At 57.1% G+C, this 15,488-nt stretch overlaps 2 protein-coding genes across 6 annotated transcripts; both read right to left on the bottom strand.

Moving 5' to 3' along the window:
- Positions 1–871: 871 nt before the first annotated feature.
- Positions 872–9,789, bottom strand: CAPN1 (calpain 1). 3 transcript variants are annotated; one of them, XM_030475420.2, is made up of 23 exons: positions 9,651–9,789; positions 9,175–9,310; positions 7,373–7,640; positions 7,169–7,238; positions 6,233–6,351; positions 5,592–5,725; positions 5,336–5,504; positions 5,148–5,231; positions 4,996–5,081; positions 4,845–4,919; positions 4,574–4,734; positions 4,313–4,491; positions 4,160–4,171; positions 3,830–4,041; positions 3,710–3,749; positions 3,573–3,638; positions 3,438–3,495; positions 3,264–3,328; positions 3,095–3,163; positions 2,908–2,986; positions 2,689–2,805; positions 1,965–2,023; positions 872–1,365 (listed from the first exon to the last, which is right to left on the bottom strand). In XM_030475420.2, exons 3-23 carry the CDS (start codon positions 7,637–7,639, stop codon positions 1,339–1,341), a joined length of 2,148 nt encoding a protein of 715 aa, XP_030331280.1. In that variant the 5' UTR covers position 7,640; positions 9,175–9,310; positions 9,651–9,789; the 3' UTR covers positions 872–1,338. The 3 variants fall into 3 exon arrangements, with proteins under 3 accessions (XP_030331280.1, XP_030331278.1, XP_030331279.1); XM_030475418.2 differs by having other exon boundaries at positions 2,908–3,163; XM_030475419.1 differs by lacking the exon at positions 9,651–9,789 and having other exon boundaries at positions 2,908–3,163; positions 9,175–9,358.
- Positions 9,790–9,975: 186 nt separating this feature from the next.
- Positions 9,976–13,537, bottom strand: SPDYC (speedy/RINGO cell cycle regulator family member C). Of its 3 annotated transcripts, XR_003989882.1 has the most exons (6): positions 13,396–13,537; positions 13,208–13,266; positions 12,988–13,073; positions 11,980–12,151; positions 11,015–11,214; positions 9,976–9,990 (listed from the first exon to the last, which is right to left on the bottom strand). XR_003989882.1 is itself a non-coding variant. In XM_030475426.1 (5 exons), the coding sequence occupies exons 1-5, from the start codon at positions 13,532–13,534 to the stop codon at positions 10,601–10,603; spliced, it is 474 nt and encodes a 157-aa protein (XP_030331286.1). In that variant the 5' UTR covers positions 13,535–13,537; the 3' UTR covers positions 10,553–10,600. The 3 variants fall into 3 exon arrangements, 2 of the variants coding, with proteins under 2 accessions (XP_030331286.1, XP_030331285.1); XM_030475426.1 differs by lacking the exons at positions 9,976–9,990; positions 11,015–11,214 and adding an exon at positions 10,553–10,618; XM_030475425.1 differs by lacking the exon at positions 9,976–9,990 and having other exon boundaries at positions 10,872–11,214.
- Positions 13,538–15,488: the final 1,951 nt, after the last annotated feature.

Raw genomic sequence — 15,488 nt, forward strand, 5'->3', positions numbered from 1 at the left:
CCATCCTTGACAGGATTCACTCTGACAGGATCCATCCCTATCCCTAACAGGATCCATCCCCCTCCTTGACAGGATCTATCCCAACAGGATCCACCCTTATCCCTGACAGGATCCATCCCCATCCTTGACAGGATCTACCCCAACAGGACCCAACCTTATCCCTGACAGGATCCATCCCCATCCTTGACAGGATCTATCCCAACAGGACCCAACCTTATCCCTGACAGGATCCATCCCCCTCCTTGACAGGATCCACCCTTATCCCTGACAGGATCCATCCCTATCCCTAACAGGATCCATCCCCATCCTTGACAGGATCTATCCCAACAGGATCCAACCTTATCCCTGACAGGATCCATCCCCATCCTTGACAGGATCCATCCCAACAGGATCCAACCTTATCCCTGACAGGATCCATCCCTATCCTTGACAGGATCCATCCCCATCCTTGACAGGATCTACCCCAACAGGATCCAACCTTATCCCTGACAGGATCCATCCCTATCCCAACAGGATCCATCCCCCTCCTTGACAGAATTCACCCATATCCCTGACAGGATCCATCCCTATCCCTAACAGGATCCATCCCCCTCCTTGACAGAATTCACCCATATCCCTGACAGGATCCCCCCATTTCCCTGACAGGACCCATCCCCATCCCTGACACAACCTACCCATATCCCTGATAGGATCCCAAATATCCCTATAACCCCCTAACACAATCCCTAAATAGACATTCTGGCACCTGGGTGGAAACGTGCCATCGGCTCCTCCTCAGCTCCCGGCGGGTTGGAGCGGGAACGGTGGGATTCACCCTGCGGAAGAGCTGGATGAGGGGGAAGGAGCAGCGGGAAAACCACTTTGAGGAACATTCCTTGGAGTTTTTCCCATTGATTTTAATTTATCTCATAAAAAACCACTATTTTGGCACCCGGGAGGCGGAAAATCCCTGTTGGAGGCGGAAGATCCCTGTTGGAGGCAGAAGATCCCTGTTGGAGGTTGAAGATCCCTGTCGAAGGCGGAAGTGGGAAGCTCTGGTGGCCACGATGGGGGGTCCCAACACCCGGTGACCCCCCCCGGCTCCTTCCATCATGTGAAGAAGCACCAAAACCCCAGGAATTCCCCCCAAAACCTCCCTGCGGGGGTGAGGGCAGGAGCGTTTCTTTGGCAAAGCGTGGCTGGGTGTCCCGGGGTCCCGGTTTGGGGGTGGCTGCGGTGCCTCCCGCACCCCCCAAAAACACCCTTCTTGTGCTGGGAAACGAGGAAGAAGCCAAAAAAGAGGGAAAATCCAGCGCGGCGACGCCGGCGGCTCCCGCTGGGAAGGCACTTGGGGGCTGCTCAGGCGAACATGGTGAACTGGAGCCACTGCGAGGAACAGGCGGGTTCAGGGGGCTGGGGGGTGTTACAGGGTGTTGTTGGGGGGTGGTGTTGGGGGGTGTTGAAGGGTGTTGTTGGGGGGTGCTGGGGGGTGTTGTTGGGGGGTGTTGAAGGGTGTTGTTGGGGGTGCTGTGGGGTGTTGTTAGGGGGTGTTGGGGTGCTGTGGGGTGTTGTTGGGGGGTGTTGAAGGGTGTTGTTGGGGGTGCTGCGGGGTGTTGTTGGGGGGTGTTGAAGGGTGTTGTTGGGGGGTGCTGTGGGGTGTTGTTAGGGGGTGTTGTTGGGGGGTGTTGGAGGATTTTGTTGGGGGGTGCTGTGGGGTGTTGTTAGGGGGTGTTGTTGGGGGGTGTTGGGGTGCTGCAGGGTGTTGTTGGGGGGTGTTGTTGGGGGGTGTAGTGGGGTGCTATTGAGGGTCTTGAGGGGTGGTGTTGGGGTGCTGTGGGGTGTTGTCAGAGGGTGTTGAAGGGTGTTGTTGGGGGGTGCTATGTGGTGTTGTTGGGGGGTGTTGTTGGGGGGTGTAGTGGGGTGCTGTTAGGGGTGTTGAGGGGTGTTGTAGGGTGTTGTTGGGGGGTGTCAGCACCCGCCGGTACCTGCAGCAAGTCGAAGGTGATGACACCGTCCTGGTCCACGTCCATTGCTTGGAAGAGTCCTGCAGGAGGGAACAGGAGGCGACGCGGTGGGAAAAGGGGGGAATGGGGTGGGATTGAAGGGGAAAAGCTGGGTCAAAACAGGATTTAAGGGGAAAAGGTGGGAATAAACCAAGGTTTATGGGGAAAAGTTGGGAAAAAAGAAGCTTTAAGGGGAAAAGTTGGGAAAAAAACAGGATTTGAGGAGATGTCAGGAAAAAAACTCATAGAATTTAAAGGGAAATTTGGAAAAACCCCACTTTTCCTGTGGGGTTTTCTCACACTTTTCCTGTTCAATTCCATGGAAAAGTTAAACTCTGGGAGAAGCTGGGAAACCCCCCCGGGAGCTGAAGGGGAAAACTGGAAACCCCCCAGCATTGAACAGGAAAATGTGCAAATAACAGCAGGTTTTAGGAGGGAAAGTTGGAAAACCCCCATTTTGTCCCATTGCAAAGCCCAAACCCCAGCTGGGTTTAACAGGAAAAGCTGGAAAATGGGATTTAAGAGGAAAATTCCAATGTTTGAACTTAAATCCTGCTTTTTTTTGCACTTTTCCCCGCTTTCCCCTCAACTCCCATGGGGTTTTCCACCTTTCCTATGGAAGCGAATGAGAAAAGTAAGGCTATCAGCCCTTTCAATCCCAGTTTTCCCCCTTTTTCCCTGCTCCCGAGGCGGGAATGGTGCTCACGGAACATGGTCTCCAGGCGCACGAGGCAGCAGACGAAGTTGTCGAAGTCGATGGCGAGGTCGGGCTCCGCGTAGCGGGTGATGATCAACTCGTGGAGCTTCTTGCTCAATTTATACCCTTTGGGGGATCGACTCATCCATAAAACCAACTTAAAACCATCAGAGGGAGGTGGGAAAGGTGGGAATTCCTTCAGGAATCCCGGGGTTCACGGGGACGCACCCGCCGCTTCCAGCGCCATCCGCATCTCGTAGCCGCTCATGCTCCCGGATTTATCCAGGTCGAACTTGCGGAAGATGGTCTGTGCCCCCCAAAACACACAACAAGGGGTCACCAGGAGGGGGGGACACCCCCAAATCCCAGCCTCATTCCCCCAGAATTCCACACCCACCCTCCCCCCCGGACCCACCAGGTAGTTGCGGATCCGGTTCCACAACACGTTGAACTCCACCAGTCCCAGCTTCCCGCTGCCGTCTTTCTGCAGGGTGGAGGCGTTAAGGAAAAGGGGGGATCCATGGGGAATGGGGTTGGGGTGTTGCACCCCCAAAATGAAGCCCACGGCTGGGGGTGGTGGATACATCCATGAGGTTGACCATGCTGCGGCAGGACTCGGTGCTGAAGCCTTTGGTCCGGAGGTCCTTATCTGGAAATCAGCCCCCGGTTACTGGAGCACATGGATTTGACCCCAACCAAAGAGGGTTTTTCCCACTCGTCTTCCCCGTGAATCCCAAGATCCCGCCCCGGCGGCTCACGTTTGCCGATGATGCGGTTGAGGATGGTCTGAAGCTCCGTGATGCTGATCTCCATGTCCTACGGGGAGGAAAGAGACGGGGTGTTCTCCAAAGAACCACGGCCCACCACAGCCCCGTCGGCATCCCCGCGCTCACCGGCCCAGCCAACTGCTTGAAGAGCGCCTTGAAGCTGTCATCGATTTCGCTTTCGGAGAGCACTTTCTGAGGAGAAAAAGGGCTGGTTTGGTAAAGAGGCACCACCACGACCCGGCGCGGCCGCCGGCTCCGCTCACCTCATCCGGGAGCGTCGCTTGGATCTTGTCGTCCATTTCCCTGCGGAGATAACGAAGAGGAGTTTGGCCTCCGGAGCCGGCCGGGGCTTCGTTGGCGCTGAGGAGGCGTCTCCCACTCACTCGGTGCCGGCTTTCTTCTCGGAGAAGACGCGGAGGACGAAGTCTCCTTCCTTGTTGGGCTCGAAGGTGGAGGGCACCACGATGTACTCGCCCGGCGGCAGCCGGAACCTCGTGCTCACCTCCCGCAGGTTGATGAACTGCTCCGAGCGGGCGCGCGAGGCGTTGGCCAGGAAGAAATCCCGCTTGAGGTGCACGCCCGACTTCCCCACGTGCTGCCGGAACGGAAGGGAACGGCGTTCCAAACACAACACCTGAAACAACACCCGCCCAGCCCCCAAAAACACCCTCCGGCGCTGCCCGGTTCGGCGTTGGTAGCGTTGATGTACCCACCTCAGGAGGAACCTGCAGGGAGAGGAGAGGTTGAGGGTGCGCGGTTGACGCCGGTTGATATCGGTTGACACCGACACCAGTTGATGCCAGTTGACATCAGTCGATGCCAGTTGATGCCAACTGACGCCAGTTGACTTTGGTTGACACCAATACCTCATAGACAGCGAATCCGATGGTCTCCATGTCCTTGCCGTAGCGGCGCTCGCGGCGCCGGTTCTTCTGCATCAGCGCCAGGAGGAAGCTGCAGCCGGGCTCGCGCCCACCCTCCTCATCCCCGGTGTCGTCCACCTCTTCCAGCTGGATCTTGAACTGGGGGTTTATCCAGAAGGTGGCTGGAAGAAGAGCCAAAAGAGGTTAAATCGATGCCAAAAATGGTGGGGTTTGGGGGTGAAACTCTGCGCCGGCGGCACCTACCGGGGTAGTTCCTACAGCCACCGGCCGTGCTGCCGCGGCGCCACGTCCCGTCATAGAGGCGCGTGTTCCACTTGCGGAATTTGCGGGATTGGAGAGCGTCCGGGGTGAGGTTACAGATCTCCAGGCGGGTGAATTCCCGCAGGAAATCCCGGAAGGACATCCTGGAGGAAGAGGAAGCACCAGCGGGTGGGAGCAGGAGGTTTTCCCTCTTTTCCTAGCGTGAAACGGTCGGGAAAAGGTGATGGGTTTTCTTTCATCCCTCGTCGCTTACCAGAATTCCCCGTCCTCCATCCTGACCATCAGCTGCTGCCGCAGCGCCGGCTCCACCGCGTTCCACTCGGATGAGCTGCCGGTGGCAAACGGGTCTCACCCGGGGCCGAGCCGCGGCGTTACCGCGAACGGAGCCCGCTCTGGGTCCTCACCTGTCGCTCCACGCTCCCGTCCACTCCACTTCTCCCCAGGGATTGCGCATACGGATCAGGCCCAGGGATTGCCCGCGGTAGTTGATCTGCGAATGGCACCGTCAAGCCCCCAAAACTGCCACTTTTCACCCCAAACCGGTGCCGCCTCTCACCTGCTTGGCTCCCGTCACCGAGTACGCGTGTCCCTTCACCAGCTTCTTGAACGTCACCGCCTCCATGTCAAAGGCACTTGTTACCTGCAGGGCAACACGGTGGCGCCGTTACGGCCTCGCCGTGCTGGGCTTGGTGGATGCAGGAGCCCCCAAACGTGGCGCTTTGGCCCCAAAGCAAGGCCTCTCACGTCGATGGAGCAGCCGAGGAGGGAGCCGCGCTCCAGCGCCTTGAGGATGATCTGGTAGAGATCCGCGGGGGGCTTGCGGAGGTCGTACCACTCCGTCACGCCGCCGGTGAAGTCCTCAAAGCCCTCCGAGGTGCTGCCGCCCGAGAGCGCCTCGTAGCAGCCGTTCACCCTGCAGGATTGCGCCGTTCCAGGCGGGATTCAACCCAAAGGGAGGAGGAGAAGCAGGAGGAGGAGGAGGAGGAGGAAGGGGACGCACTTGGCATAGGCTTTCTCCAGCAGCGCGCTCCAGAACTCGCTGCCCTCGGCTGAGTGCACGAAGAGCAGCTTCCCGTCCTTGGTGGGCAGGTAGTCATCCACCACCACGTCCAGCCACTCGCCGAACTGCCAGATCTGCAGAGAGGAGGAGGAGGCACCAGGGCTAAAGGAACCCCTTGGTTTTGAAGCTCAGGAAGGGGATTTGGGGGAGAAAAGAGCCCTTTTGGGGTCCCGCAGCACGTGGCTCTGAGAGGATGGTGCATCAAGGAGATGGTGGCGGTGGCAAAGGTGGGGGGGGAACTTGGCGGATGTTTCGCGGTGGAAAGCGCCTGATTTGGCACCAAAGCGGTGGAGGGAAACGCAAAATTGCAGAGGATAAGCCCAAAATGGTGGATTTGAGCCCCCAAATGGCAGAGGGGACCCCAAAATGATTGATTTGAGCCTCCAAATGGTGGATGTGATCCTCAAAGTGGCAGAGGGGACTCCAAACTGGTGGATTTGAGTCCCAAAGTGGTGGATTTGAGTCCCAAACTGGTGGATTTGAGCCCCAAACTGGTCGATTTGAACCCCAAATTGGTGGATTTGAGCCCCAAACTGGCAGATTTGAGCCCAAAGGTGGTGCTGGGGGGTTGAGGTGCTCACCTGGAAGTGGAAGATCCCGGCGTATCCGTGCTGGAAGCTCTGCCCGTGCGGCACCACGCGGTGCAGGAGCGGCTCATTGAGCGTGAGGGATGCGATGGCCGCCAGCAGCCAACAGTCCCCTGTGGGCAGTGGCCACCGGTTACCGGCCACGGTGTGGCGACGGCCCCCACATTGACCAAACCAAACCAAACCAAACCCCATCTTCAATTTGAGGCAAAAACCTCCAAAATTCAGCTTCGGAGCAGTTTGAGGAGAAGGACTTGGGGGTGTTGGCGGATGAAAAACTGAACGTGAGCCACTTCAGTGGGTGCTGGAGCCCAGAAACCCACCGTGTGCTGGGCTGCACCCAAAGGAGGTGAGCAGCGGGACGAAGGAGGGGATCCTGCCCCTCTGCTCTGCTCTTGTGGGACCCCACTTGCAGCACTGGGTGCGGTGCTGGGGTCCTCAACATAAGGACATGGAGCTGCTGGAGCAAGGCCAGAGGAGGCCACGAGGATGAGCAGGGGCTGGAGCAGCTCCCGTACGGAGCCAGGCTGAGAACATTGGGGCTGGAGAAGAGACCTCAGAGACCTCAGAGCAGCTCCCAGGGTCTGAAGGGGGCTACAAGGATGCTGGGGAGGGACCTTCAGCAGGGACTGGAGCGATGGGACAAGGGGTGATGGGTTCAAAGTGAAACGGGAAGTTCAGGTTGGATCTAAGGAAGTTCTTCCCCTGTGAGGGTGGTGGGACACTGGGATGGGTTGTCCAAGCAAGTTGGGAATGCTCCATCCCTGGCAGTGTTCAAGGCCAGGTTGGATGGGGCTTGGGTGCCATGGCCTGGTGTGAGGTGTCCCTGCCCATGGCAGGGGGTTGGAGCTGGATGATCTTAAGGTCCTTCCCAACGCATTCCATGAGTCTATGAAAACCGGGACAAGACGTCGCGGCGGCATTCCCTACCCAGCGCTCCCTGGCAGATATCAGTGCGTGTGGCTCCATCCACGATGAACTGCGGGCGCCGACACAGCTCCTGTGGGAAAAGCCGCCGGCTCCATCACCGGAATTCACCCAAATCCCCCCAAATTTGGAGGTCGAAGGGGTTTTTCCAAGCCCTGATGGGGAATCACATCCCAATTGGCGCAGTTTGGGAGCGCCGCCGCTCACCGTCGGCCTCTTCCACTGGACGCCGTAGGTTTTGGCAGTGCCGGGGCCGAGCTCGCGGAAGCCGAGGGAGCTGGGTGCCGGCGGGAAGGTTGGATCACGGAAAAGGCTTCCGGAATTCCGGCATTCCTCAAGCAAGCGCCCGTAGTCCTGCTCCAGGTAGCGCACGGCGTTCTCGTGCCGCCCCAAGCCCAGCGCCTTGGCCCGCTGCCGCTGCACCTGCGCCGAGACGCCCGTGCAGTACACGGGCACGATGGGCGGCTCCGCCATCCTGGCATGCGGGAAAACAGCGGGAAATGGGGAAAACCGGGAATACCGAGCGCCGGCAACCACCTCTGCTGAGAGCGTCTGGGGCGTTTGGGGAGGAATTTGGGAGATTTTGAGAATTGGGGGGTGAATTTGGGCATTTGGGGGGGGGGGATTTGGGGATTCTTGGGGTGGAATTGTGGATTTCTTGTGGGATTTTGTGGATTTCTTGCGGGATTTTGGGGGCATTTGGGGATTTCAGGGGGAATTTGGGGGTATTTGGAGATGATATGGGGGTTTTCAAAGGGATTTAGGGGGAGCTTGTGGGTATTTTAGGATTTGGGGAGGATTTGGCCATTTAGTTTTAGGGGATTTGGGGGGATTTGAGGAATTGCGGGGGGACTTGCAGATTTGGGGGGGATTTGGGGAATTTCGGGGTATTTGAGGAGGAATTTGGGGTTTGAGGGGAGTTTTTAGGAGGCCTGTAGATTTTTGTGGGAATTCGGGAATTTGGTGGGGGGTTGGGGGATCTTTTGGGCAGGATTTGGGGGGTGATTTGGGAGTTTTTGGGAGTGTTGGAGGATTCTGGGAGGGATTTAGGGGGAAGTTTGGGGGGTTGGGGGATATTGAGTGGATTTGGGGATCTTTGCAGGGGGATTTGGGGTCTGCTTTAGGATCCCCCAGGAGCAGCTTGGACAAAAAAAGGGGATTTTGCCCCAAACCCCCCTGTTGGGTGTTACTAAACTCAAGTGCTGCTGATCCCGTGGAGACCTTATTTTGGGGGGAACCCCCCCTAAAATAAGCTGTAACCCCCCAAACGTGGGGTCCCGCCTGAGCCACATTGGGGTGATTTGGGTGAACCCAACGCTGCTGTTTTGAGACAAAACCCCGGAATTCCGGGGGCGGGGAACCCCCCCCTTCACCCCCCCTCCCCCCCGCGGCAGCTGCTCCCTGTCTGTCACCCAGCGAGCCCCAAATCCTCGTGTTTCACCTCAAAACGGCCCCGGGAGGGATGAAGAAAACCCTAATTATGGTAATTCCAGCATTGGGGAAGCCCCAAACGCTGCCGGCAACGATGGGAAACGGCCCCAGGGACTGGTCCTGCCGGTCGAGGAGGGTGCTGAGGCCGCTCCCCGCGGCTCAGCCCCGGGCGCTGCCGCCGCCGCACCCCTCAGGGCCTCAATGACACCCGGAGGAGCTTCGTTAAGCCCAGAGGAGTTAATGAGGTGCTCATTAGGGCGGCTGAGGCAGCGCCGGGGGGGGGGGGGGGGGTGACAGCGGTGCTGGCACTGTGGGTCCCACCAACACAGCCCCGGGGGGGGTTGTTCTGTCACCCCAAAGCCCAGCACAGCACTTGGGGATGGGGGCAGGGCTCCCAAAACTAGCGATTCTGCCCCAAAGAAGCATTAATTATCCCCAAAATGGGGGGAAGGGGGGAAGTCTCTAATTCCTCCCCACCCCCACCCCAGAGCAGCTTTGGGGGGGGCACAATAGAGGCCTAACTTATGGGGTGCTCATGGGATGACGCCCTCTAGAGCGGGAGCCGTCCCAAAACATACGTTTTTTGGCACAGCAGGACCAAACTCGGCTCTTTTCAGCCCGTTTCCAGGGTGCCGGTGCCCCGGCAGGTGCCGTGGGGCAGAGCCTGGGCCCGGTGCCGGCGGCACTTCGGCGGCCGCGTCCCCTCTGCCGGCACTGGGGAGAAAACGAAGATAAAGCAGCAAAACCCGACTCGATTATGAGCAAACCCACTTAAACCCACCCAAAATCTCCCCATTTTCCACCCTCCCCAGGGTTGATAATCCCCAAAAAGTACTTTCGGGGGGTAAACCAAGGATTGGGGGGGACACACAAGGGACCCCCAAAGCTCCCAACCCCTTCCCGGTGCTGCAAAAGGAGGAAAACAGGCCCCCAAACGCCGGGACTCGCCCCGATCCGGAGTTGTTGTAAGTTGTGGAGCGGGGAAGCGGCTCCGGCGCCGTCACCCGGCCATGGGGAGACCAGGGACCCCCCGTCCCCCCCCCCGGGGACATACCTGGCTGCAGGGGGGGGTGGGGACACGCTCCCGGCCTCGTTTTGGGGTGAAATCAAGGGAAAAGCAGCAAAATCCCTTATTCCCGGCAAGTCTTCCCCGAGGAGGAAGAAGAGACCGGGGTGAACCCGCCCCACCCCCCCCCCCGGCTCCACCCAGCACCGCCCCGCCCGGGGGGGCGGAAATGGGGTGAAATGGATGAGTTTGGGGGTGGGTTTGGGGCCGTTTCTAACGTTTTGGGGTCTCTCGTGCTCGGGGCTTTGGCTGCAGGGGGCTGGGCAGCAGCACACGCGTGTGCCACACGTGTGGGATGCGTGTGCAGAGGGCTGGGACACACAGAGACCTGTGTGGGTAAAGGGCTGGGCACACATGAGACGGGCGTGCAGGCAGCTGGAACATGCGTGTGCAGAGGGCTGGGTACACATGGGACATGTATGTGCACAACCACAACACGTGTGCAGAGGGCTGGGACACGTGACACATACATGTGTAGATAGCGAGAACATGTGTGCACACAGCTGGGACACAGGCACACGCATGGGACATACGTGCTCAAGAGGGACATACATGGGATGTGTGTAGAGGGCAAGGACACATGGGGACACACGTAGAGGCTGGAACATGCATGTGCAGGGCTGGGACACAGCAGGATGCACATGGGACACACGTGCAAAGGGCTGGGCTTACAAGCTACACACACGTGGGGACATGGCTGGGACATGTGCATAGGCTCAGGACATGCGTGGAGAGCAACATGTATGAAACATACATGTGCAGAGGGCCAGAACATGTGTGCTGAGAGCTGGGACACACACACAGAGGGTGACGACATAGGATGAACACAGACGTGCAGGGGGTTGCCCCCCCGGTATGTGCAAGGCTGGAGCACATGTAGCATGTACCAGAACATGTATGTAACACACGTGTCCCTACCTGCCCCTGAGGGGGGTCCCTCATGCTGACAGCTGCTGCTGTGGGGAGAGAGGAATGGCCACAGGTTGGGGGGGGGCCAAAGGGGGACAGGCCCCCCCCAACCCCCCATTTTGGGGCCCCCCAACCCCCCCCAGCCCATTTTTATCTATTTCCCCTGTTTCCCCCCACACAAAGCACAAAACCAGCCATTGCACGTAATGTTTAATACCCTCTCGCCCATTTTCCCCTGTTTTTGCATGAAAAAGGGGCTGGGGGCCTCCCCTTGGAGGGAGACACCCGAGTTTGGAGGCAAAACCCAAGAGAAATGAGGAAAAAGATCAGGCACCGAGTAGAAAACAAGTGATTTGGGGTGAATTTTATCCATCATGGTTATAAATAGGGGGGGAAATTACCACAACCGAGCATTAAAACCCCTCGGGGGGGGGGACATGAACAAAAAGGTGCATTGGGGGCACGGAGAGGCCCCACTTTTGGCCGGTTTCAGCCCAATTCAGTGCGGTTTGGGGCAGCCGAGGATGAAGCCGTCGCCCTCCTCCTCCTCCTGCTCGCCCCGGTGGTGGGGGCGCGTGGCCCCGCTGTGCTGGGGGGGGCGCTCCCGCAGCCAGGCCCAGTGCTGGGGGGCAGCTGCCATCACCTGGGGGGGGCAGAGCTTTTGGGGTGAAATCTGGCAGTTTAGGGGCTTATGCTGTAACACAGCTCCTCCCCCCCCATGCCACCCTGGGTGTTTTGGGCTGAAAATGGAGCATTTTAGGGGCAAAAATGGCACATTTGGAGGGGGGGTGTGTGTCAAAACCACCACATTTGGGGCTCAAAAATGCTAAGTTTGGGGGGACAGTGTCAAAACCCCCACTTTTGGAGGGAGATTGGCTCAAACACATGACATTTTGGGGCTCAAAACCACCACATTTGGAAGGATTGGGTCAAAAATGTCCCTTTGAGGGGGAGATTGACTCAAAACCAACACTTTCAGGGGGAGATTGGCTCCAAAATGCCACTTTCGGAGGGGGACTGAGTCAAACCCGCCCCATTTCGGGGCTCAAAACCACCACTTTTAGAGGAGATTTGGTCAAAAATGCCACTTTCATGGGAGATTGGCTCAAAACCACCACGTTTTGGGGCTCAAACCCACCATATTCTGAGGTGATTAGATCAAAAATGCTACTTTCATGGGATATTGGTTCAAAGCCACCATATTTGGAAGGGATTGGATCAAAAAATGCTACTTTCAGGGGCAGATTGGCTCCAAAACGCCACTTTTGGAGGGGGACTGAGTCAAAACTGCCTCATTTCATTTCTCTTTTGGATTTTAGGGGCTCCTCAAGGACCACTTTGCCCCCAGGGGGGTGTCTCTGGCTTGTCCCTGTGGTTCTGGGGTGCGTCTGGGGGCTCTCACACCCACCTCCTCGCAGCAGAGCCGGCTGACGGCCGCGCGGTAGCTCATGCGGGCCCAGAGGCAGTCGCGGCGCCGCAGGAAGCGCGGGAAGAGCCGGCGCCAGCGGCGGCCCAGGGCCCAGGGGAAGATGCGGTACTTGTGCTGCTCCTCGTCCTCCTCCATGTCGCTCGCCAGGTACCTGCGGGCGGGAGGACGGGCTGAAACGGGCTCAGGAGAAACTGAACAGGAGCCACTTCAGTGGGTGCTGGAGCCCAGAAACCCGCTGTGTGCTGGGCTGCACCCAAAGGAGGTGAGCAGCGGGTCGAAGGAGGGGATCCTGCCCCTCTGCTCTGCTCTTGTGGGACCCCACTTGCAGCACTGGGTGCGGTGCTGGGGTCCTCAACATAAGGACATGGAGCTGCTGGAGCCAGGCCAGAGGAGGCCACGAGGATGAGCAGGGGCTGGAGCAGCTCCCGTATGGAGCCAGGCTGAGAACATTGGGGCTGTTCAGCCTGGAGAAGAGAAGCTGCTGGAGACCTCAGAGCAGCTTCCAGGGTCTGAAGGGGGCTACAAGGATGCTGGAGAGGGACCTTCATCAGGGACTGGAGCGATGGGACAAGGGGTGATGGGTTCAAACTGAAACAGGGGAAGTTTAAGTTGGATATAAGGCAGAAGTTCTTCCCTGTGAAGGTGGTGGGACACTGGAATGGGTTGTCCAAGAAGTTGTGGCTGCCCCATCCCTGGCAGTGTTCAAGGCCAGGTTGGACACAGGGGCTTGGAGCAACCTGCTCTAGTGGAAGGTGTCCCTGCCCATGGCAGGGGGTTGGAGCTGGACGATCATAAGGTCCTTTCCAACCCAAACCATTCCATGATTCTAAATCCCAGGAGTTGGGGATGATGGGAAGAGAATGAGGTGATTTGCAGGGCACCATCATGGCTCAGGGTTAGGGTTTGACCCCGTAACAGCATCATTAGAGCCTGGCTTCATTAGTGAGCACCCTCATTAGCACCCTCAGGGCCCCGTTAGCAGCTCACAGGGCAGTGAAGAGGTTGATGCGGGTGTACTCGCTGGTGGGCAGCCCGGCGCGCTTGAAGTACGTCAGTGCCATCGCCAACAGGTACTGGAAAAGAGGGGAAAAAAGGGGGTTTTAGGCAAAAAAGGGCTAAATTCAGGCAAAAAAGGGCTAAATTCAGGCAAAAAAGGGGTGGATTTTGTTTAAAGAAACACTAAAATGGGGTTATTTGAAGGCCTGACCTTATCAGAGACCCTGCAAAAGACATCCGTGGAGAGGAAGTCCCGCACCACAGTGTCTTCTGTAAGAGAATAACAACCTATGATGTAAAAGTAAGGATTTGGGGGGGGGAACTCCCAGTTTGGGGGTTCCTGGGGGGGGTGGGGGTGGTTTTCCCAGTTTTCAGGGGATCCTGGGATCGGTTCCTCACCCAAGAGGCTGAAGAAGGCATCTTGCTCCTGGCAGTGCAGGCAGAGGCTGCGGGGGACACTGGTGGGGTCGGGGGGCTCCTCGCCAGACTCCCATGTTTGGGGGCTTCTGGGGGAGCCTTGTGACAGCGGGTGCTTCATGGAGGCGGGGGCCTGGCCTGAGGGAGAGGTGGGGAGCAGCCCAAAGCCCCCCCAAAGCCTTTAATACCCTCAAAGAAAACTCTAAGTGCCCCCCAAAATTGAACCTTTAACACCCAAAAGACCCAATACCCCCCCAAATCAGACCAACTCAAAGCCCAAAAAGCTCCAAGGCTCCCCCAAAACCAGGCCAACCATTGGAACACCCCAAAGCCCCTCCAGACTCCCCCCAAAAAGACTCAAGGTCTCCCCAGAGCCCAACCACACAAAGCACCCCCAAAACCAGCCCAAATGCCCAAAGCTCCCCCCAAAACCAAACCAAATGTCCCCAAGTGCCCCCAACCCAGTCCAGCCCTTTAACCCCCCAAAGAACAGACCAACCCCCCAAAAACAGACCCCTTAACCTCATAAAACCCTCCTAAACCAGACCTTTTAACACCCCAAAGCCCCCCCAAACTTGGTCACATCACACTCCAAACCCCTGCCAAAGAACAGACCATTCAAAAACCAAACCCCCCCCAAAATACCCCCCCAAACCTCCTCTAAACTGACCCAGCACCCCAAAAAACTCCAAATCGCCCCCCCAAACGAACCATCCAAACCCCCCCCCTCCATTGGGCCGGGTGACACAGCAGCAGTACCTCACACCCAAACAAAAACCAGCAGTTTTAAGAGGCTCTTTGGACACAAATCCTGCTTTTTGCAGCAATTCCAAGCATCGGGACCCCCCCCCCCCATGAAGGGGGGCTCCTTAGTGAGCGATAACAAAGCAAGGGAGGCCCCAACACCCCATTCAAAGCCCAAACCCACCATTCTAAGGCTGTGGGTCCCTTTCCAGCCATTTCCAAGCTCTTCAGACTGCCCAAATTCAGGGGTTCACTTAAAACTGAGCAGAAATTGTGGCTGAGGTCAATGTGCAAGCGAGCTGCTGAGGGTTTATCAGGGAATAACGAGGGCTGCATCCCCAGGGAAGCCTCAGGTCGGGATTGACCCAATTCTCTCCACCTATTTACTATTTTAAGTGGTTTTAAGTGGGGGGGAGCAAGCATTAAGACACAAAAAGCCACCTATTACACTAAGCTCTTGTTTAACTTATTATTCTTGTCAAAGACCAGAGGAACAGCAAAGAAATTCCCTCCTCCAGCTCCAAAACAGGCTGAAATGAGGTTTCTCAACATGAAAACCACAATTTAAATCTTCATTTTAGGTTCAAATCCTCTGAAATTCATGTTTTCCAGTAGGATTTTGGGTGCTGACGTTCACCTTCCGCTGCCAACACACCCCGTTGAATTCAAGTCACCCCCATGTAACCTCACACCCCCATTTCCTCGCTCCCCTACTCCTCAATTTGGGGGGTTTCCTTAATATTTCATTATTTCTGAGTATTTTCTTCCTTATTATCTCTTAATACTTCATCGTTTAAGAAGCCACATGAGGGGAACGTCCCCTGCTTCATCCCACGGGGGACACAGGCAGCACCATGCCCAAACCTGCCAAATCTCTTTAAAAAGCCCCCAAATGCCTCAAACCCCATTGAACCGGCAACAAAACCTACCAAATAAATGATAAAAACCCCCTTTTATTTCCAATTTCAGGGCGTTTCATCACAACCACCACCGTGTGCAGGCACAGCTTGAGGCCACTGTAGGAGTTTCCTCACAAACCATCACAAATGATGATGAAAAGAGCATTTTTAGTCCCGTACCAGCACATTCTCCTGCTCAGAACAACGTATTTGGGCTTTGGAACACCGAAACTCGGCATTAACGCTGTGAGAAGGGGGTTGTTCTCCTCGCTCTCACCCCAAAGCAGGATTAAAAGGACATAAACCACGTCCCAGAGCCCTCAGAGCTTGGAATCCCCCCTCCACATCCCCCTAACCCCCTCTTCCCTCACGGCGATGAGGGAGCGCCATACTGTTCCCTCACAAGCCACGACAAAAAGGGGAATAAACGGA

The sequence above is a fragment of the Strigops habroptila genome, unplaced genomic scaffold (assembly GCF_004027225.2).
Source record: "Strigops habroptila isolate Jane unplaced genomic scaffold, bStrHab1.2.pri NW_022045636.1_ctg1, whole genome shotgun sequence".
Taxonomy (NCBI): domain Eukaryota; kingdom Metazoa; phylum Chordata; class Aves; order Psittaciformes; family Psittacidae; genus Strigops; species Strigops habroptila.

Bases quoted from the DNA above. Each gene is read 5' to 3' on its own strand.
- CAPN1 (XM_030475418.2), bottom strand. From the start codon at position 7,639: ATGGCGGAGCCGCCCATCGTGCCCGTGTACTGCACGGGCGTCTCGGCG. The intron at 4,920-4,995 runs GTGAGGACCCAG...TGCCACCGGCAG, and splicing joins ACGGGAGCGTGGAGCGACAG to CTCATCCGAGTGGAACGCGG. The intron at 3,164-3,263 runs GTATCCACCACC...TCCACCCTGCAG, and splicing joins GCATGGTCAACCTCATGGAT to AAAGACGGCAGCGGGAAGCT.
- SPDYC (XM_030475425.1), bottom strand. From the start codon at position 13,534: ATGAAGCACCCGCTGTCACAAGGCTCCCCCAGAAGCCCCCAAACATGG. The intron at 12,152-12,987 runs GTGAGCTGCTAA...TCCCGCCCGCAG, and splicing joins ATCAACCTCTTCACTGCCCT to GTACCTGGCGAGCGACATGG. The intron at 11,215-11,979 runs GTGGGTGTGAGA...TGCCCCCCCCAG, and splicing joins GCCGGCTCTGCTGCGAGGAG to GTGATGGCAGCTGCCCCCCA.